The following is a 23,905-nucleotide window of genomic DNA, read 5'->3' as shown; positions in this document are numbered from 1 at the left end:
TATATATATATATATATATATATATATATATATATATATGGATGAAAACTAGGGGAAATAGTGAACACAGCTCTCCTGTTCATTTAATTACAAGAACAGTAGGGACCAATTTGGCAGCTATTAAAATACAAGTTTGTTTTTATGCCATTTCCTCACAGTGGGAACTGAAAGTATAATCTAGCTGCTAAAGTCTGGAGACAGGCACAGAGGGTCAGAGTGGCTGTTAGGCTCTGTTTAGGAATAAAAACCGAGGCACCCTGAAACCTATGCTGCATCCCACTGCTCTCTGGCTTTGTCATCCACTCTTACAAGAGCCAGTCTAGAGACAAGCAGCACCACACTGGAATGGGACTCTGGCAACTAGTTCATTTGACTATATTGCTCTGCAAACAGGAGAAAACTGAGGCTCAGTTAAGCTGAGTAATTGCCTCAGCATCACCTTAGCATCACCTTAGCATCACCTTAGCATCAGGCCACACACATTTTGGTTGCATATTAGAAAGCCTAGGAGAGAATCTACTACTATCCTATTAAATGGACAAAGTATTATCCTGACTCCTAATGACTTATTGTTATACCCGTAAATAAACACACATCTCAACCCTCATCTAAGCTTCTAGCTGAAGTGGATGGTGACTAACAGAGGCCCACAACCATACATGTTTATAAAAAGAAAAAGAAACTACAAAGTACTAAATGAGACTTCTACATAACACCCTCCCCTCTCAAGACTTAGGGATAACTGTTCAAGAGCAGACAGAAAGACAGAAAAAGCCAAAGACTTGCAAGACTGTAAGGAAGCGGTATCTTCTGGACACAGGGGTAGCACACATGGACTCACAACAGTTGTGGCAGCATGCACAAAACCCATGTAAGTGCAAACAAGATCAAATCCAAGCATGGAGATGGGAGGTGGACATAAAGTCCTATCTCTAGCTAAGAAGCTGCTGACATCTGATGGCTGCTGGAGGAGGGAGAGTGAAAACATAGTCAGTCCCTGGTAAGTTGATCATGCTCCAGTGGAAGGCCATAGGGCCAAGAATACATGGGCATAACAAGTTGTTTTTTATGGCTTAACATAATTTTTTAGAATTAAAAATAAGGAATGTACAAAGTAGGGTGTGTAGGAAAGAGAGTGGGTCTGGGAAGAGTTTGGGAAAAAGATTAATATAATCAAACACATTGTGCTGACTGATTTTTAAGCCAATCTGAAACAGACTATTGTCATTTGAAAGGAAAGAACATCAAGTGAGAAAATGTTTCCATAAGATCAGTGTCTGGGTAAGCCCATAGAGCATTTTCTTAATTAGTGATTGATGGAGTGGGGCCCAGCCCATTGTGGGTGGTGTCACCTCTGGGCTGGTGGTCCTGGGATCTATATAAGGAAGCAGGCTGAGCAAACCATGATGAGCAAGGCAGTAAGCAGAATCCCTCCATGGCCTCTGAGTCAGCTCCTGACTCCATGTTCTTGTCCTATTTGGTTCCTGCCTTAACTGCCTTTGATAATGAACAATGACATGGGAACATAAGTCAAATAAACCCTTTCCTTCCCAAGTCGCTTTGGTCACAGTGTTTCATCACAGCAATAGTAACAAGATATCTACTGTACAAAATTATCAAAGAACCGATAATTTAAAAACCCAACTGGCACACTGGAGCAAAGCAGGGCTGGCACTCTGGGGGAATATTGGATTGGCCTCTTTGGGCACACTCAGTAGGGGTTGAGTCCTAGCCCCACCGTAATTCTGTGATTCCAACATTTCTCTGTATCTCAGCTTCCTTGTTTGTATGATAAAATCAGTGACTGGGTTGTTAATGGCCACAACCTAAAGCTAGAAAATCAAGTCAAAACACTCAAGAAAATGGACTCATCTAGGCTTGGTGCTGTCATTTGAGCTGCTCAATTCAGTCATACCCAAAGTCAGTGTAACTTGTTCCAATAAACTCTCCACATCCTCAAGTTAATCTGAAGTGGACTTATGACACTCACCACAAAAATAATTCTTTGTGTCACAGCATTGGTAAGTTGACCAGACCTAAGTTTGACACATCCCTGTCCACGTGGTAGAGGCAATGGTAGATGGGTTGTGGGAAGCCTAGTTCACATACCAAGGGAAGACTGAAGACTTGACTAACAAAGGTTAGAAAGTTGTAGGAGATGGCACACTAATTCATTTTATTGTTAAATTAATGCTAAAAATATTGTACTTAATTCATGTAAAAGAGTCCTAGCTAGGGACTTACAGAGTGAATATAGGAACTTGTGAACAAATTTGATCTGAGATACTTGGGATTTAGGGTTTGAGAGGCATGTTAGAGAGAACATGTTAGGCTGCTCTGAGACATGTAGGTACTATCTGTCCACCACTGGTACACCTGAATCATATAAGGTGTGCTCTAACATGCAGGACAGAGATCTAGGACACATACCAGTAGCATTTTGGTTTTATGCTTATCATGGCAATAACATCCTCCTCCTTCTCCCTTTCCTTCTCCTTCTCATCATCACAGGCAATATATCTAATCCTACCTATACAGGATGTTGCTATTTCATTTTACTGGTAAAGAAATGGCCTCAGAGAGGTTAAGTTACACAAGTAATAAAACATAGCCTGAGATACAATAGATCAGTGTTTCATTCTAGGGGGTCGGACCTCAAAGCCTGACTTTAATTGTTACTAGGAGAACCTTTGGGAAACAGTTAGCCAAGACTAAAGAGTATTGCCTGAAACAGTACTACTAGGGTAGATATGATCTGTGCTGCATAATTTCCAATGGAATGGCCTCCTTATCCACAATGTAAACTGTTTGGACAAATTAGATACTATAGGCTATGTAGAGGAGAAGAAGGGTCTTGATTCTCTACTCATTGGTAAGGACTGTCAATATCAGTATCACTTTTAATATTAAACACTTCACAGAGTTGTCCCAAGCTCTAATTGATACAGGTCTTTGCTATCAGAAAGTCCTGGGTTCAAATCCTGTCATGTCATCAACTAAGCAACCTTAGGAAAATCCATTTGGGCTCTCAAAGTCTTCCTTTCACTTCCTGAGAATAAAAACTTTAATTGTTAATTCTGCTGTAGATAAAGTCATTGCCATATGCACTGGGCCAAGAAGTTCTAGGGACTTAGTAGGAAGATGACCCACAGTGGCCATGATTTGTATTTGTCCAGGCAGCCTCTCCACCACTGATGGCTTGAATATGCTATGCTAACCAATAGGAATTCACAGAGTAACGTTAAGGCTTACAGGTCCTTTTAAATACAACGGAGGCAGAATACAATCAAGAAGAAGAAATAAATAGACAATTGGCTATTGAAATCAAAGGTAAACTTAAGAAATTATGCTCATGGCAGGGGGCTTAATGCTTGCTTCTGTCTCTTGCTTGAGATAACAAGGTAAACTGAATCACAGAACTTGTCATTTCCATGAGCCATGGCAGAAATAATCTTGAACAGAGACTATGAGTTCAAATCCCAACCATGGCCAGATTAGAAATGGAGACAAACAAGAACTGTCATGACCTAGGGAAGAGGGGATTGGACTTGATATTAGCCCTGAGCAAAGTCAGACACAGAGCTAAGAAGTCCTGAGCTTGTCAGAGTTAACCGGAAATCTGGATTCTCATGGAAGATGTGTTCAAATGAGCTGATTGACCAAACAACTAACCAGCAACCAATCAACCAACCAACCAAACAAACAAACAAAGAAACAAACAAACACATAAAATATCAAAAGGGTCAAACACAAAATATTAACAGGTTACAATGATTCTAGGAACTACTATTCCGGAGTGTGTTGTGTTCAACACCAGAACTAGAGGACGCTCAAGACTGCCTCTTCTACCAGGAGAGATGTTTATCTGTGGGTATGTGTCCATGTATGTGTGTAAATATGTTTATGCACATGTAAGAAGGAGCAAGTGTGCATACATGGCATGCATGTGGAGATCACAGGACAACTTAAGGTGTGGATCCTTAGACACCTTACACATTTTGTTTGATGAGGGATTTTTGTTGGTCTGAAATGTCATGTAGGCCAGGCTAGCTGGACTGTCTCTTCCTCCCATCTCAGTGGGAATACAGGTATGTGATGCCATGCCTGGATTTTTACAGCATTTCTGGAAATTGAATTCATCTTGTGAAGTGAGTACTTTGCAGACTGAATCACCTCAAGTCAATCTCTTAGTTTTTGACACTGCTTACTCTAAGTGGGAGAGGTGGGGTTTGATCCCTTCAGTCTCTATCCATACTAGCAGTGGGAAGAAGTGTGGAAGACAACAAACTGGAAAGTTAGACCTCTGGAGTTAGCGTCATGCTATCATGAATCTTTCAACTGTTAAGTGAGTCCTTTGAGAATCTGAAGATGCTCTTTTTCACGCCTAGAACAGTGTCTGGCATATGGCTGCCATGAGGTAAGTAGCTCTTGAGTGACAGGCACTAAATGACATGATGACATAACTTAGATGCTCGCTTCAGTCTACCTACCAACAATATGAGACTTAACCATGACTACTTAGTGCCAAGGATTGCCACAATAAAAATGAACTCATAAAATTCCCTGGGAAAGCAAATATATAAAAGGTTATAAGTGGCCTGAGGAGATGGTGCAGCTAATATCATGTTTGCTATATAAGCATGGGGGCCTGAGTTTGATCCCCAGAACCCACCTATGAGATCCTGTCCCAACATGGTAGATAGTATCTGAGAAACAATATTTGGGACCGTCCTCTGGCTTCCACATGTGCACAAACCAGGAGTACATATACCTGCATACACACGTGCACCTCATAATACACATACATAGATGCATGTGCCCCTGCATACACATGTGAACCTCCACACATACATATACACAGGTACATGTGCACCTGCATACATACATACACCCCATACATACACATACACAGGTACATGTGCACCTGTATGCACACATGCACCCCATACATACATATACACAGGTGCATGTGCACATGCATACACATGTGCTCTCTTTGCACACTCATGCAAATATACACACAGGAATAAATTAAAAAGATTTCTTGGGAGAAAAGCTGCAAGCCTGTAAGAATATCTGCTTCTTTCTGTCCTTGGCTAACCAAAGGGACCCTTGAGCTCTCACACAGGAACCCTTTCTCCAGCTGTGTAAAATCAACCTGGAGGAAAGGCCTCAGCATTAGCTTTCCATTTCTGTGGTGCCCAGTGAATCACCTTGCATTGTCCCGGCCATGTGACTTCAGGAAATTCATATCTCGGTATCGGGAGAGAAATGCCACCAGCTGGTCATTTGTCCTGTGGAACAAACAGAAGAGAAAGTCAGGGTCCTCTGTAGACCATGGAGGTGTAGGGGCTTGACTCCCTTCTTAATCCTAGGAAGCAGATTTCACACTGTTTTCCCGTTCTGACCCTATCACAGCCCGGTGATGCATCCTCCTGGTGGGTCCTGTCCCTGGGCCTGCCACATTATGTGGAAACAGGCTGTGTTCTAGTTTCATTCTGGTGTAACATCCCAGAAAGGGGCAATTTAAGGAGAGAACAGGTTCAATTTAGCTCACGATTCCCGGTTATCGTCCATCACTGCAAACAACTGAGACAGCTGGAAACACCACACCCATAGTCAAGAGCAGACAGAAGTAAATGCATGCATGCTCATTTGCTTTCTTGACTGATTGTCACACTCTGCCTGGCTTCTCCACTGTTATACAGGCCAGGACTAAGTGTCTCCCCTCCCCCCCCCATGCCCTGCAGTGGTGAACAGTGACACACACAGTGGGCTGGGTCCTCCCAGGTCAATTAACTTAATTCTGACTATGCCTGCTCCCAGATGTGACACAGGCCAACCCAAGATAAGCAATCTTTTATTGCAACTGTCTTCTCAGGTGATTTTAGGGTTTTCCAAGTTGACAATTACAGCTAATCAGCACAGGCCATTTGTGCATCTCTCTCCCACATACTCCATTGTGCAAGGAACTCGGAGGACAGCCTAGTATCTTCCATGCTTTGTTTTCTCTGCTCAGCATTGGGCATGGCTGACAATAGTCATCAGGGAAACAGATTAGCCTTGGGGCCTTTGCACTTACTGTACCTGGGCCATTTTGTCTTATAGCTTTTCATTTATGGCCTGCTCTTGTCATTTAGGTCTTTCAAATGTCTTTTCTTCAAATAGAGTTTTTCCCTCACCATTCCACCTGCCTCCCCCACCACACCTTTATCACATCACAACGCTGACTTGACTACTTTATCACCATTTGAAAGTACTCTCTTGGTTTTCCTACAATATAAGGTCCACAAGGAAGGAATCTAGTCAGATCTGCTGGTTCTTGGCACACAGTAGGACCTATACTAATGTCTGGTGAATGAATGAATGATGATGCAGGAATGCACGAATAATCGAGGTGAGCTAATTTACAATTGACCCCTTTGGTGCACAGTGAGCAGTGAATGAATCCGAGTGCTCGATAACCACTGGGCTGTGGATTGAGAGAGCTTTAAAAAATATGAAGTGCCGTGCAAACGGATGACATTGTTCCCAGCATTGTTATCCCAAATTTATCACCATCAATCTCAGCGTTCACAGTGCCGTCACAGCTAATCAGCTTGTGCATACAGCTGTGACAGTATTTTAAAAGGCAGTCACACAGGTCTCCATCTGCCAGAGATGCAGTCGCCTCTTCCACTGAATAAACCCAAACAGGTAAATGGTGCTGATGTGACAGCTCCTCTGTCACCAGGCAGCTCTGCTTGGGGGAGTGCTCCTCAGAGGGCAGGGGCTAAATCCCCCTTCCTGAGTGGGTGAGGTGGGAAGAAAGAGGCTCTATGGGAACACAATGAGATTGGAACTCTTCCTCTTGTATTGTGTATGGTATGTGTGTGTGGTGCACATGTGGGGTTGTGTTGCTTCTGTGACTGTGACTGTGAGAGTTAGTGCAAGCACCCATGTGTCACGGCCTGTATGGAGGCCAGAGGACAACCTTGGGTGTTGGTCCCTCACACCCTACTTCGTTTGAGGCCGAGTCTCTGGTTTGTCACTAATCACATCTGTCTGGCTGACCTGTGAGCTTCTAGGGAGTCGCCTGTTTCTGTCTGCCATCCCACAGTCCAAGTGCTGGGTTACAGATGCTCACCATTGCTTCTGTCTTTCTGTGGGTGCTGCAGTTTTAAACTTAGGTCTTCATGCTCGAGTAACACATGCCTACTGTGCCTTCTCTGTAACCCCAATGCTGGACTCAAGAGAAGCAGGGCAGTAGCTTAGGAAGCAATGTCTAAGCTCCAGAAACAAAAGGATCTGGAAGTGACTTCCAGCGCATTGCTACAGCTCATCATGTATCTAGAGGATGAACAAGCCACCAGACCCTCTGAACAGTTGCCTTCTGAAAACTCATTTCCTCCCCACCACTCAGATTTAAACACACAGAACACACAACAAGTTCACCACGCAGTTTCACCAGGAAGATGGGTAGATTTAAAGGCATGCAGTAGGTACACATTCAAAGCATGTTGCTCTACTCTTTCTACCTTGTATTCACCTGGTCTGTTTTACCCTCAGTCCTCAACCCTTCTCTATTTCTTTGCCACTCTGCAGTGTAGCCACTCTGAACCCTCATCCACTCATTGGATGGTGTATGTTGAAAAAAAAAATCATAATTCCAGATGGAAAGGATAGAACAGAGCAGTTAAGAGATGCTGAGTAGAAAATAAATGTGACCAATGTCCCAGCCTCTTATTGAAATAAAAACCAATTAGAAGCCAGCCATGCTGGGTAGCAGATGCCTGAAGAGCCTCATGCATCTGCAGCCTGGTAAAAATCAATACTACACTGGATGCAGCTCTCTCCTGATGTAAATAGAGGCGAATCCCAGGGATAGACCCAAAAGGCCAACCTTCATATGTCTGGACAGTGATAACCAAGGTGGCCAAGGTTCTGAGGTTCTTGTGGCCTGATGCTAAAAAGGCCCTCCAAGGAGCTGTTGGGGTAAGCAGCAATGCAATGTCCTCATAAAAGAAAACCAGGCAATGTCTTTCCCAGCCATCCAGAGGCCCACTACATCTCCTTGCCTCAGCCACTCTTATTTACCAAACCCTTTGCCACACTCTGTGCCAGTTCATTACTGTCGTCCTGATGAATAAAAGGACAAGTTAACCTCTGAATGGGTCTCCAGCAGCAGGAATAATAAACAGAGCCTTTTGGGAAGCTTGGGCAGGAGGATTGAAGGGGCCAAGGCCAAGCTCCAGGAGCCCCCTCTGGGAAGTCTTGGGCCTCCCAGGGTCAGCCTGCTGTGACTCCATTTGGCAAACCCAGAAAGCATCTTTCAGGGCTGGAGCTGGGGCCATTTTCGCATTTCCCGCTTCACCAGCTCCCCATCGGATGGGGATGAATAGGCATTTAGCGAATTTACTTAGCGATGCTTCCACATGAAGTCATTTCAAAAGATGACATCTTAGGGGGAGGGAGGGTGGTCGGGCAGGGGCTTTCCACACTGGGACCTATGCATAAAGCCCCCTTTCAAAGCAAAGCCTTATGCATTTGGTGAGTGAGCTTGTTGGATTGTTTGGAAGGGTGGGGTGAGGGGGACTACTGCTTTATTCCATTTGGTCAGGGAACCCTGTAGCAGCTCCTTACCTGCCCCCTCTTTGTAAAATGCCTGCTGAAATGTTAAATTCTGGTCAGCCAATCCCTGCTCCTGCTCAGAGAGGATATGGGATTTGGTTGGGGACCAATTCTCCTGATTGCTCCTTTCAGGCTCCTGTCAATAATTGCCTACATATTTAGTTCACTCCAGATAATGAACAACTTGTGATTTGCTGACATTTTATCCCATTCTAGTATTTGCACACGCGGGCACGCTTGCGCGCGCGCGTGTGCACACACACACACACACACACACACACACACACACACACACACACACACACTTTTATAGAATAGTCTTTCTTTATGCAGCTCCCATTGCTCATCCTTGGGACCTGTCTTCTGTCTTCCGCTGACATGATCCCAAGTTATTCACAGGTCAGTCTATCTCTTGTCGATTGATGGTGTCCATTGTTACAACTACTAGGGCGATGGAAATATCTGACTCAATATGTGATGTAGAGGTAAATGCTGAAGCCAGCTTATTGGTGAATACATGGAAATCAGGAGTGAATGCATAAATAAGAAGGTCATTAAATAAGGCATTAGACCATGACCAGCATTGGTCATGGACCATGATCTAGCTTCAAGGCATATGCTTGCTGTGTTTTTACCTCGTTTGATTGTTAGGAAGACGCCATACAGTGAGTTGCATTCTCATCTGACAGACCAGATGGCTAGACTTGGAGACATAGATCATGAAGGAAAGTGCAGAACCAGGCTTGGGACCTGGTTTCAAAGTTATGGCTGGTGCTTTTGATAAATATCCCACTCTGCAAATAGCAGAGTGTGAATGGGTGGGAGGATGAGTGAATTCCATCTCAGGTGCAGAAAGGGACTACACTTTCAGCTGGTCTTCAAATCAGAGGCCACTATGAGAAACTCTGCACCTGGGGCTCGAGAGACGGCTCAGTGGTTAGGAGCGTGGGCTGCTCTTGCAGAGGACAGGGTTTGGTAGCTCACAACCATCTATAACTCCAGTTCCAAAGGATATGACAGCCTCCTTTCTGGCCCTCAAAGGCACTGAACACATATGATGTAAACATATGTAGGCAAAACATTTATACATAAAAAAATAAATCTTTAAGAAAGAGAAAGGAATACTGTATCCCAGGTCTCATCCAAGACCTACTGAGATAAACTTGATTTCTTTTCTCCTTGTGAGTGTTTGTGTTCGTGTGTGTGTGTGTGTGTGTGTGTGTGTGTGTGTGTGTGTGTACACTATGGAGGTCAGAGGTCAGCCTCAGGTGTCACTCCTTTAACACTGTCCACCTTGCTTTTGTTTGTTCTGTTTTGTGTTTGGGGGACAGGGTCTATTATCAGACGGGAAGCAGACTGTCTGGGTCAGTGAGCCCCAAGGATCTGCCTGTCTTCATTTTTGCAGTGCAGTATTACAGGCATGTACTACCACACCTACTGGGGATTGACCTCAGGTCCACATGCTTGTGCAGCAAGCACTTTACCCACTGACCCATATCCCTGGCTTGGGATCAGTTTGACTTCCTATGGTTTCCACGTGATATATATGCCCTTGTCAGTTTAAGAAGCTCTGCTCTGCTGAGTTTGAAGAGCTGTGACTATTCTTTTCTTTCCACTGGTCCCTGAGGGCCCTTTTGGATGCCTATGCTTACCGGGAGTTCCTTTCATCTCTGTAAGGCATAAACCTCAGCCTTTGGGAGTATTAAATGGAACCATACATGTAAGACCTCTGTAATAGCACCTGGCACAGTGTAAGTTTTTGACAAATGTTAACTGTCATTTAATAGTATCATCGCCATCTTAAACCTCAGATACTTAAGATATTTTGATCCAGGGAAAGCAATCAAAGGACTCAACTTGACTCCAACTCACGGGGCTCTCTTTGCTTAAGACCCATAGAATATTCTGCAGGCACAGAGAAGGAAATAAACCTTTCAGGGGATTTGTTCTCATCTCTCCACTGCTAGGAGTTAGGAGTTAGGAGATGTCTCCTAGAGAACATGGCACCACTTTGATGTCCATGACTCTGAGTATAGAGACATGTTGATAAGGGGAACAGCTTTGACATTCCCTTGGCTGCCAGAATCCCGGTTCCAGAAAGAAAGGTACAGGATTCTGAAAAAAAAGATCTACAGAGTAAGGGCAATGCAAGGTTGGTATGCTGACAGTGATTGGCAAGTGGAAAAATGACCAGATCTGCTCAGTCTCTACTGGGAAGGAGTCCAGAACAGGTCCATCTTCATGTCCTTCCAACCACTGTTTTTATCCAAAACAAATTTTCCAAGGCTGGATGCTGAAAGAGGCAGCTACAGCATCAGGGTGAGGCTGGTAGACTGAAGCCAGGGGGATATACACAGAGCATTTGTGGGTGTTGGAATTCAACCCCATGGCACCAGGTTTGAACTATAATGGACTGGCAATTGTGTGGCAGAAAAGTACATTCCAGGTGTAGGTGTGTGTGTGTGTGTGTGTGTGTGTGTGTGTGTGTGTGTGTGTGTGTGTATAGAGGGGTGAGTTGGGGATAGAGGAGATGGAGGCACTTTTATTCTGAGCTCTGAATGGAGAGTGCTGCTTCAATGCCTAGCTCTAATATGGTATATCATCCATCATTTCTTTATATGCACATTTAGAGTTTGTGTTTGTTGCATACTAGGCAAGAGCTGTACCATTGAGCTATCTCCCCAGTCCTACCTGTTTAATTCAGACATCATTTTAGTTTTGTCCTAAGCAACAATATTCACAGCACTTGATGTTCTCATCTTTGCCCCATCTTTTTTATTGTACCAAAATAACGTAAGTAACATGAATCTTGCCAACTTCACTATTGAGGTATACAGCTCAGTTGTAATGAGGACAGTCATACTGCTGTATAACCACCAGCACTGCCCACCTTCAGCACTCACTCTGTCTTGCAAAATCAATGCCCCCCTTCTCAGCCCTTAGCAATTATGTTTTTTTCATTCTGTTTTTGTGGTTTTGATAACTTACTATTTCATAGAAGTTGAACTATAGAGAATTTATCTTTGTGCAAACAGTTTACTGGGCTTCATTTGTGCTGAAGTGCGTATGCTGGAATTTTTTTTTTTCAGGTTGAATAATATTCCAATCTGACATATCACATTTGAAATTTTTTTAAAAAATTATACATGAAAACACAATTCTCACTCCTCTACACCCCAAGCAAACTCAGCAATCTCAGATGGCAACAGAAAACTCAACTGCTTTCACTAATGGAGTGGCAGGATATGATATTTTAATTATAAGACTGGGTGGTTCTTGGTAAATGAATATGAGTTCTTACCCCAAACTCAAGGCTCCACTAATGGATGTGTATCTGCTGAAGGAAAAAGGCACACACTACAGGAGTAGAAAGCTAATCCATTTATGAAAAGCCAACAATTTAGGAAGCAATGAGAGGGTGATAACAATGGCCTTTTAAAGCTGTGTGTTTGTACACACACGTGTGTGGGTCCATGTGTCTCTACAGGAATAGAGGCTAGAGGAGGAGGATTCAGGAATATTCCCTTGTTGCTGTATGTATTATTCCTCTGAGACAGGGTCTCTTGATGAACCTGGAGCTTAATATTTTCTGTCTAGATTTGCAGCCAGCAAGCCCCAGAGATCTTGCTATGACTGCCCAGGCAAGCACTAGGGATACAGATATGTTTGCAGCTATGCCCAGCTTTTTATATGGGTGCTGCAATCTGAATGCAGATCCTCATGTTTACATAGCAAGCACTCTTACCCATAAAGCCACTCCCATGCCCCCTACTCCTTTAAAGTCTTTCCTTGTGGAAGTTTAAATGGCAGCGGGATGAAGAACTGGCTATCTTCCAGAGATGTGGGACAGAGATACTAACTATAAAAGTGGTGGGTAGGGCATCCTGGAGAGATTAACAGGCACTTGGCAGTGAGGGTGGTCTGTCCAGAATAGGCAGGCCAGGCTGGAGTAAAGGCTTCTTCCTTTTTCACAATATCAACAATGAAAGGGACCCTAGAGTACTACATCACCTCATAGCAAGGTAAAAATGACCTATTGTTGGACTGGGGTGTTGGGTGTGGGCACAACTACCCTCCATGCCTGGGGCAGCTGGTGCCTATCTGTTAGGTAACTATTCTGGGGTTTCCCATCTGGGTGCAGGAGCAGCACCTTGGACAGTACCTCCTAGACACCTGGCTACCTCAACAATGGGCAAGAAACTTTGGATCTAGATCCCTTAACAGTTCCTCTAGGACTACCACATTGTAGGTGGTCACAAACATTCACTAATATGCTTGTGAAGTGCCCAAGGGTGTTCCATCGTACCAGCTCAGTTCTTGCTGATGCCATTACCACTGGTGTCCCATCAACATGAGGTCACTCCATACTTGTTTGTCAGAAGGACAGATGCCCTGAAATCCAGGAGCACCATCCCAGCTTTTGCCCACTCCAGAAATTGACCTCTCTGTCTCTGCACAGAGAACAAAGGGAGATTTAGGGCAATGAATCCCAAACTCAGGTAACTTCTGAGAATATGCATAGTAACAACACTCATAGAACCATCTCCTTTTGCTTTCTTATCAACTGCTAAGTGATCGTCTCTTTAAATATCATTATGACCCTATGCAGCAGGTGCTTCTTCTATAGAATGAAGTGGGGTCTGGAAATGAGACAGCGGCTTGTGTAAAGTCGTAGGGAAGGTTGAATGAAGCTGAAGACCTTAGCACCCTGCAGCAATCAAGCACGTGTCAATTCCACTATATAATGGTGGGCAAGGTTAAGCAATGTGGTTGTTTCTTTAGAAACAGGATAATAGTTGCCTTTCAAAGTCTCATGCTTCCTTTTGAGGGTGCTGTTTACTGAACACAGTTGCATTACAGAAGTTGATATAGACACAGTGCGAAGTTTGACTTTCTCCACAGCTCACCTAAAACCCAAACCTGGATCTCTATTTCCCCTGTGGTAGTCCATCACCTGACTGGATTGAGGCCTCTCTGTTAACATGGTTTATAGGAAGCCAAGACAATTCCAAGCCTCTTTTTCTCAAGGCTCCTGTTGTTTTTGTCACAGACATTAATGACATCTTCTTCCTATGAGGGACATCTGGAAATCCAGGATTCCAGAACAGAAAAGAGAAGTTTGAGACTGTCTGAATACCAGCAGAAGCAGAGGAATTAGAAAATAAATAAAGTCAGCCCCAGATACAAATGTAATCAAGCCTTGCATAGAAGATACTTGGAGATTGATTGGAAAGTTCTGGGTGCTGTATTTGTTCCTGTATGCCATTGGCATAATAACAGCACCATGGGCACCCAGGAAAAGTGAACAGGCTGACACACTGTCCTGCCCCCAGACTCTGCTCTCTCCCACTATGCATTCACTGGATCTTTCTAAAACATTTCATGTTACCTCTTCCACCTACTGCCCTTCAGGGACTCCCCATCAGGGGCAGGCCAATATGCTAATTGCTTAGCAAGGTGCATAAGTTGCTCACAAAGTCTGCCCACTCCAACTTTGGGATTACTTGACTTGAAGCTATCTAAGCTTCCCTGACAGGTCCTTCCTGTGCCACACACATGTGGTGACAGGAGTGAGTGGCAGCTGTGGTCATGATACAAAAAGGTCCTTGTGATATGGGTGAATTGAGAAGAACGAAAGGAATCATGAGACACATACCCAAAGCATACCAGCAAGACTGTGGGGACAATCCCTCCCTCTACACATGCAGCAGTCTGGAGAGCCACCTGGATAATAAAACCCAATCACTGTTAATTGGATTTACCTTTTTGTTACTTACGAAAATGATGTGGCACTAAAACATGCTCATTGCATTTGAAGGGACCTGCAAATCATTTTGCAAAGCTTTGATGTGTTCACAGAACATTTGAAAGAAACACATTCCTCATTTTAAACACACATATGCCACATGAAGAGGCTGTTTATCGATGTTCCATCAGTGAGAACACTGAACACACTAGTCCTTCCTCAAGATGGCTGTAATGGAAAGGTGACTGACAGGGATGAGTACCAAGAGGCTCGGTTGGATCAGAGGCTCCTAAAATCATGAACAAATTAAATTGTAGCCTGCTGTGGTAGCACATGCCTGTGATACCAGCCAGCACTCTGGAGGCTGAGGTGAGATGATGGCATGAGGCCAGTCTGGGCTATGTAGTGAGATCCTGTCTCCAAACAAATACAATACTTAAATATGCCATTAAGCCTGGTTTGGACACATACATACAAAGCACATACATGTGTGAATAAAGTCAATTTGTTAATTACATATTAATTCTCTTTAATCTGATTGTCTTCTTATGTCACGAGACACATCAAAAAAGCAAACTATTTGAATAGACAAGTTCTACCTTCTCATATGTCCTAGTTAGCTTTAACCTGTCAACTGGACACAGCTTAGAATCATCTGAGGAAGGAATCTCAGTAGAGGGGCTTCTCAGATCACATCTGCCCTGTAGGCACATCCATAAGGGTGATTATTTTGACCATTAATTGATTTAGGCCAGGTGGCCCTGGGTTGTATAAGAAAACTAGATGTTATTATCACCACTACTGCACTAGAAGTAGGTCTACACTGAGCTAGCTCCCAGAACACCAGGACAGGGTCAGTTTGGATAACAGCCTAGGGTGGGGCTGAGCTCAAAGAGCAGGTGACTTTCCACTGCTCACTCACCTGCCCTCTTTGGGCAGCCTGTCAGGTCCACTGGCCTGTACTGAATCAAGGTCACAAGGTCTCCAAATGCAGAGAGGAAGCCACATACACTTTCATAGAAAACAAACATCTTGGCCAACTCTGTAAACTTTGTTCAGACATAGATGTTTGCTTCAGAGACTCTGGTGGACAAGAAATGTTTCATACAGTATGGTTCCCACTCACAAGTTCTCATCGATGTTTGTTTACTTCAGAGCTGAAGAGAAAATTTAAAAGATCAGAATGTGTGAGTGGAGGATACAGTTCTTGAACGGGTAATGTGACAGTTCTTAAGGACAGAACATTTTAGAAATTTTACAAAAAGAATATATCAGATCCATCAGTGGTTATTAGATATACCTCTCAGACTCCAACCTCTGCCAGGTAGTTGGGTCCTCAGGACATCTGGCCTAAGGCTTCTCTGTAGACTGTACATGTCTATCCATTTCTATATTGGCATATGGGAGAAATTTACATCAAGTAAAAAAGATTTAGAGGCTTAAAAAAGTTTTCCCGCTAAGCAGTATTACTTCCTCTGAACACAGGGCATCATAATATAACATGGCAGACATAACAGTTTGTAGGGTAAAAGGGAGATTTCAGGCTACACTGTCAGCATGGGCACCTGGAACACAGAATACATTCTATGTATATTAGTCCTGTTCTTTCTATGCCTTTCTTTGTCTTTCCCTCAACCCTGGCCTAGCTGCCCAATGTCCAGAGTCACCTGGAACCTTCCTGTCAGCTGTGTGCATTCTGCTCTCCTGGGAAGTGTGGTTTCCCAGCCTCTTGACAGGCCAGACTCTGACCTGAGCATATGGTAAGTATATGCTCTGTGCCTTCAACTGTGCTTTCTGGCTTCAGAAAGAAATTCTGCATTCTACCACTGGGTTCCTCTTGAGTTGGTTGGAGCCATTTCCATGGGAAAATTGAGCCTTGGTTTGATTGACTGTGAACTCACACATCCTGGTCCTTTGGTCAAGGTTACTCATTTATAGGAATGTCTATCCCTTCCAAGAGTTATTTACTCAGAGTCAATATCTTATCCTGGTTCCTTGTGTGGCTCCATGGCAACCTACAGAATGTTTGCTAACAACAACAACAACAACAACAATTAATAAATAACATCAGGTGCCATATCAGAGACCTGTGCTAAGAAAGCAATGCTTCAGGTGCATTGATTATTGATGAGTTATTTTTATATCTCTCGGTATTTACATGGCTGTATTGGGAAACAGGAACACACAGTAAATTGAAAAGAAGCGTGTATGTCAGATGGAGGCAGCACACACACACTTGTTTTGTTCTTGCTGCTGTAATCTCATTAATTCCTTCAGCAAACATGAATGTTAGACTTACTGTGGGTCAGGAAGTGTTGAAGGTGCTGAGAAAACAGTCACAATGGAGATGGAAGCCCTATGAGAATGGGGTCTGATATTGCAGACCCTGGATTACTTTATCTCTTCCATATCAAGAATGGGACTAGTTATGGACATCCTTGCAAGAGCCAAGATCTGATTGTGCTCTCCATAGCAGGGGAGGAGCTGTAGTAGAGAAAAGGCTAACAGATATAGCAGATATCCTGCACCCAGTCTGGACATAGTTCATAATAGTTGCTTGAAGCACACAGAAATGTTGGACGATATTCCCAAGGCTGTTCCAGGTTCCTGAGATGGCACTTATGAACTTGAATTGGGTTCATTTTTATGCTGAAGAAAATACATGGGCAAGTCTAGTAGAGATGGGGCATGTGAGTGACAGCCAGGTGAGCCACTATTCTGCAGGAACACTGCAGTGAGCTGACCTATGTTTGAATCCTGCCTCTACCACAGTCTTGCAGGTTACTTTTCTCTCCTAGGCCTGATTTTTCTTGTAGGTGTCAGGCCAAGATTGAATGAATTCCTATGTATCAAAGGCCCACAAGGGCTCATAGTTATTCCTTACTATATAGCTCTTGTGACTTACTTGATTCTGAGAGAGGAAGGAGGATGGCTGATTCCATTCCACCAGCCCCAGCATACCATGCTTCGACACACAGATATTAAGGAAATCAAGGCAATTTTTTAAGTCTCAAGAGACCAAGAAGCAACCTGAGTCCAGCATCTGTCATGAGTCCTACAATAATGGCCTCACATGTATATATGTGTAAATATTCACTAGCATCCCAGAAGCTAGGCCTCTAAAGAGGGGACTGAAATTGTTCTCTTCCTTCATTATCTTCTTTACTGTTTCTCCCTTTTCCTCTTAAGTAGCTAAGCCACATATACTAAAATATCATCTTCTGCAAAAGAATGAAAAACATGCTTGCAAACAAGACTTCTATGCAAATATTCATAGCAGCACTATTCAAAAGGTGGAAATAACCCAAACATCTATTAGTGTATACATGTGGATGAACAGATTGTACTATAGCCATTTAATGGAATATTATTCACCTATAAATGGAATGAAATGTGCATAATTGGCATAACATGGATCAATCTTGAATGCATTGCATTAAGTGTAAGAAGACAGACACAGAATACCACAAACATGATTTTGATTAATATGAAATATTCAGTAACCAAATCTTGGTGTATCCCAGGGTTTGGGAAGGGGAGATTATGAGAATGTCTGCTATATGAGTAACAGTTTTTAATGTGATTAAAATGCTTAGAACTAGAGGCAATGCTGGCTGCACAACAATGAATGCTCTAAATGTCATGAAGTAAGTTTTATGTTGTGTGTACTTTGCCACAACAAATAGAGAGTAGTTGAACCTAAACAATTCAGAATGGAAAAAAGGCCATCAGTGCATAGCTGTAATAATGACCCCAGTGCAGCGTGCATGTCAGGCATATATGACAAACGTTATGAACTGAATATTCACAGCTTCTCAGGTGGGCAGCGTGAGCCTCTCCTACATCAGGGCAAATGCAGCATCCTATCACTAGGGCAACTGTGTCACAGTGAGAGTGATGACAGTAATGTGTAACTGTGGAACATGCACTTATATGCTCCCAGCTGTTAACGTATGTTCTCTCCTTTATCCTCCCCCAAACCTTCTAAGATCAGTGCTGCTTGCTTAAAGAAGCAGAGGAAGAAGTAAAGAAGGACTTAAGGACATAGCCCCTGCTAGACAGACTACAGGAATAGAGAGTTGGAGCAGACCACCTAAACTCAGGCCCTCTTGAATACAGAGGGCCGAGGGCCACGTGGTTTAGTTAATGAAAACTGAAGGGAAGGTGTTCTGTCTCTCAGAGGACAGGGATTAATGAGTACCTACCACAGGACATCAAATGATTATGTGGGATTCAGACTCTGTCTTAGGCTGCATAAATCCTGCATGCAGCCAGGAGGTCCCTGTGTCTCCCCCTGGGCTCCCTAGACTCCTCTAGCTAAGCCAGAAGCAGCTGAGCCAATGCAGGATTTATGGGAACCCATCACGGCTCATTGTTCTTTTGAAATGGACCCTCTGGCTCTTGTGATGTCTTCCGGTTTTAGTGGTGAGATCTGAAAATGTCTCTAGCAGGGACAATTAGGTAAAGACAAACCTGTATGTAGGTCCCCGACTCAGGAATATTCTCACTAACTGCTTTAAAAATGTGCAGCAACACATCACATGAGCATCTCTTCCACTGCTGAGACTATGGTCACCAATGTCACTGTCACTATGGGGTTGTAAGGGACAGCCAGGGTACTCATGTCTGCTTTCGTTCCTGTGGTACTCAGATGCAGCAGCAGGCACTGACGGCATCATGGTAGGTGGAACGGATGTGTTCTTAGCCCTTGAAGACCTGCTGATGTAGTAGGATTGTCACTCTGAGACACTGTCACTGTTACACTAACACTACCCTCTCTGAGCTAAGCGGGTAGCACACACACATGTCAACTTAATCCTCACAGCAAAAGCAGAGGTAGGTAACCAGGATTATCCCATTCTTAGATGAGTAAACTGAGGCAAAGGGTCTTCAAGTAATTTGCCCAAGGATATACAGCCAGCGAATGTGACAGACATCTGAAACTGAATCTTTGACCTTAGTATCTATGCAAACCCATCTTTGGTTACACTCCCCTGATGGCCTGAGACTTGATAAATTCTGCCTGGGAGGAAAGAATTTCTTGTTTTGAGAAATACTATAAAAATTTAATATCTGAATATAAAGAGGCAGTTTGTTTATTTTTTTCTACCCCAAATGCCCATATTTAATTTTTACTATTTTTTTCATTTATTTTATATCCCTACTGCAGTTTCCCCTCCTTCCTCTCCACTCATTCCCTCTCCCTGCCTCCCATCTGCCACCCCCCATCTACTCCTATTCAGAAAGGGGCAGGCTGGAAGAAAGAAGTTTTAGGTTCAGCTTATTATTATTATTATTATTATTATTATTATTATTATTATTAATAATCTGGGAACAAGGTGCATAAAATATCAGCTTCTACAGATAATTCCAACACAGGAAAGAACAGGATGTAGAGGATAGCCATGCTATGTGCTTCCACCAGTATAGCCTGTGCTATACAGTATACAGCTACTTGTGTAGTCTTGGCTGTACTGTGCATATCCACCCTTGTTGCCTGGGCTATACTGTATTTATCTACCTGTATATCCTGGAATATACTGACCTGTCCCCTTTCTTAGACTGGGATATACCATTCCTACCCATCGGCACAATCTGAGATATACCATACCCACCCACCTGCATAGCCAGGGCTAGCAGAAAAAAAAAAAAAGATGCTTTCAAATTTCTCCTCCCTTGGAGCCTGGCAAAGTTCTCTACGTCTCCACCCACTCCCTACAACCTTCTCCTTCCTGCCAGACACAGATCCTACCAGATTAGGAACTAAGACACTCTGAGTATGAACTCTGCAATTTGTAAGAGAAACTCCCAAAGGCTTCTGTTGCCGTCAGAATAAACTCTGGTCTTTAACATAGATCTCAAGGTCCCCTATGGTCTGACCACCTTCCTTTCTGGCTGTATTCTGTTGGTTATCCCCAATGCCACAAACTGTCACATAGGCAGCCGTGGCTTCATGTGCTGTGTGAGTTGTATTCTCTCCTGCCTTAGGACCTTTGGGTGCCTGGGACACAGCCCTCCATTCATTTATCACTCAGTTTATTTCCTCTTATTTCAACTCTCAGATCAAAGGTAATCAATTCTCTAGGGAAGTTTCTCTGCCCTCTTAGAATAGAGGAGGTTATATGCATGCCATTTTACTTAATGTGCATGCGGATTTATATTGCAACAATGTCATAAAGGTACAATTCTTTAATGGACTGATCAGTGTGTTCTTTGAGGAAAAGGGTGTTAGAGTCAGGCAAATGTCAGGCACAATGTAGGGCTCCACTAAACAAATGATAGTTGACTTGGTGGTATGAATGAACAAATTAACGAGTAGAGAGACTTTAAAACGAAAATGTCATCAAAAAGTATTTCATTTTTAACACATTGGTTAAAAGTGTTCCTTTCTTTGAAACGACACTGCAAACTGCAGTAGACTCCAGAGACCAATTGCAGGAGAGGAGCTTGTACACATCAAAGCAGAGGGTCAGTAGGGGACCAGAGACATAAGATCTACCAAGTTACAGAAAGAAGTACAGGGAAATCTTGGAGCAATTGAAGACACTAAGACATTTGCCAGAAACATGACTGTTTAGGCAATAAGTGAAGTGTGTGTGTGTGCATGTGTGTGTGCGTGCGTGCGTGCGTGTGTGTGTGTGTGTGTGTGTGTGTGTGTGTGTGTGTGTGTGGTGTTGTGTGCTGGGTGCAGAGATCTGGGGCAAGAGCTGAAACCAATGAGCATTGGCATCAGTGTCATTAACCGTTTGGCTGAGGATGGTGACGCAGGGTGAACCATAGGGCTAATGAGCACCAGGTATTAATGATGGGTTTCAACAGAGACAGTTGGCTCTGGCTGACTTTTACAGCAGGGGGCTGGACTGAACTAAAGATGTGAACCTGCGAGCCAGCTGTCTTTCCCTTCTTGGCTGGCTCTGGTAGGACAGTCTGGTGGGAGGGCTGCATTTCACAAGCTGCATCTAAGCTATCAATAAAGTCTGGAGAAGGAGCCCACTGGGATACATTGGATGTTGCTATTCAAGAGTGGAGGTGAGAGACCAGAGAGTGTTAGGAATGCGCTATCCTCTGTCTGGGATCCTGACTACCCTGAATGGACCAAAAGTTGGTCCATGGGCTGTAAGAATCATCCAGAATGACATCTAGGGAAGTGTGTGAGCAGTCAGAAGCTTGACTTGCAAAGATTGGCATGTGTATTCTGAATAAGGCCATTATCTGAAATGTGGGGGGATATGTCAGGATGAGCTAGTGTAGGGGCTGTAGACTATGGCCGATTGTTGTAAATTAAGCTCCATTGGAACATCATAACATTCATTCATTTACATATTTGCCTATGGAAGCTTTATTGCTATAACAGTGAATTTCACTAATACAGAGATCATTGATCAATGAAGTACGCAGGACTAAATATTTACCTTCTAGAAAATCAGACTAGGGGCTAGTGACACAGCTCAGTGAGACAGACAGTATTTGCTGTGCAAACATGTAGATGAGTTTGGATCTCCATGGTGGTGTATGCTAGTAATACCAACACTGGGAAATAGTCAGGACAAACTCTGACACTCCATGACTATCCAGCTAGTCTAGCTAATCAGTAAGTTTCAGGTCTAGGGAGAGACACTGTGTCAAAAAATACAGTGGAGAACAACTGAGGAAGACACCTGGTGTCAGTCTCTATTTCTGCGCACGCGCGCGCGCACACACACACACACACACAAACACACCCCTGATCAATCTCTTATCCAATACAATGTGTCTTTCCATTTGCCTATTTCTCTACTTGCATCATGTTTTGGCTTCCTTTGATTTGTGAGGTGGGATTTGACATATCCCAGGCTGGCCTTGAGTACTGTCTGTAGCCGAAGGTAGAGCTGGTCTTGAACTTCTGAGCTTGCTAGCATTTCTACTGTATCATAATATTTTCCTAGTTCACACTGTTCTTTATGATAGCTTTCCTCATCAATCTTTCTACCCAGTGTATTACCCTTTTGCTGTCCATCTGCCTCACAAGCATGAGGCATCAAAGGAACACACCTTCCCAGTACCCAGCAAAGTGGCTTACACACAGTAGGCACTCAATAGAGATTTTCTGAATGATCTAAGAGCAACTTACTATTTGTGTTGTTGCTTAGTTAACTCTTCCTTACTTAATTAGCAGCCCTTAAAAGAGAGATTTCTAGTTCAGGGATGTCGGGTTGGGTGCATTAGTTCTTCACTATATATGTTAATGTGTCTAAGTGTCTATGCTTTTAAAACTCACTGGTGTCTCATGTCTTTGCAAATTACAAGCAGCCTGTGGGCTGTGCTCAAGAGTTCCAGGCTTGGTGTCAAGGACATGGGAGGATCTATATCTGAGCTGTGGCTGACAGCAGGTAGGCACGTTCTCAGTTCCTTATCTCATGAATGGAGAGAATGAAGTCCTCTTCTGCTAGATGTCTAAGCAGATAAGAGAGACAGGAGACCTTTATCACCCTTGGAGATAGATGCAGTATTCATGACAGTCATGGGGAAGGACTGATTCCTGCTAGCTCAGTTCAAACCAAAGGTACATCTCTTAGTCTTACATCTATTCCTCTCTCTGAAGACCATCTAGGACATTGCCCCAGCTGCCAAATGCTTCCATAATACCTCTAAAGTGATCTGAGTTAATGGAACTCTTTAGCTGTAGGTGTCCAGAGAATGCATTGTTTGAAAAGAAATTTCTAGTAACTTCCCCAGGGTGGCAAACTTTTAAACAAAGATTGACTCTGTAATCAAAAATTGTCTGGCCTTAAACCAGATTCTAGCAGCACAAGGAGCATAATTGAGAAAGGGATGGCAGTGTTTGTGCCCCTGGCAGGATTTGCCAAGTAAGTGATGAACACAATTAAGCAGAATCTTCCTCTAGAGGAGGCAAGGCACAGGAGACAGGCAGTGGCTCTGGACATCACTTTTACTCCTGGGTATAGGAACAGAACAATAATGCTGACATTACATGTCACCTTCCTCCATGGAAAAGCTGGCCAGCATGACCAAGGGCCTTCTGCTTCCTACCCGCTACCCAGCCACAAGACAGTGCTATGGGGACTGACTGGGCCAAGTCCAAATTCCAGCTGCCTAATGTGAACTGGTAGAACTGTTTCATCACTGATGGATAGTGCCTTATCTAAGCCATGACCATTCCCCCAAGCTAGTGACCAGTCCAAATGCCCAATCCTTTTCTGGATATTGCCTAGAGTAATTGGGCAGTATTTTCAGGCAGGCTATTAGGTTTTGAGATAAGATGTCATTGGTGTGGTCAATGAGGATATCAACAGCAGGTTTGGAGGAAGCCTCTACTTGAAGCTCCAGGCAGATACCATTCATTCAAGAATAAGTAAGGAAATGAGCATCCCTGTACCATGGGGAGGAGAGGAGGATGTTGGGGTTTAATTATAGACAAAGACATCTACCTCCTTCACTCCTATGTTTGGGTTTCTTTTGTTTTGTGATGTGAGGGTCTCATGGATCCTAGGCAGTCTTTGAGTACTATCTGTAGCTGAGGGAAAAGCTGGCCTTAAACTCCTGATCTTG

The 23,905-nt window shown here is 43.5% G+C and overlaps 1 protein-coding gene across 1 annotated transcript in view; it reads right to left on the bottom strand.

Annotated features, from left to right (window-relative positions):
- The window catches only part of Xylt1 (xylosyltransferase 1), a 281,098-nt gene that overhangs the window by 34,873 nt on the left and 222,320 nt on the right, over positions 1-23,905 (bottom strand). The window contains exon 6 of the mRNA XM_051192768.1: positions 5,214-5,294. Coding sequence (XP_051048725.1) covers positions 5,214-5,294 — 81 coding nt within the window. The remainder of the gene's footprint in view (positions 1-5,213; positions 5,295-23,905) is intronic.

Source organism: Phodopus roborovskii, unplaced genomic scaffold, assembly GCF_943737965.1.
Source record: "Phodopus roborovskii unplaced genomic scaffold, PHOROB, whole genome shotgun sequence".
Classification (NCBI taxonomy): Eukaryota; Metazoa; Chordata; class Mammalia; order Rodentia; family Cricetidae; genus Phodopus; species Phodopus roborovskii.
This window is presented reverse-complemented; position numbering and strand designations above follow the sequence as displayed.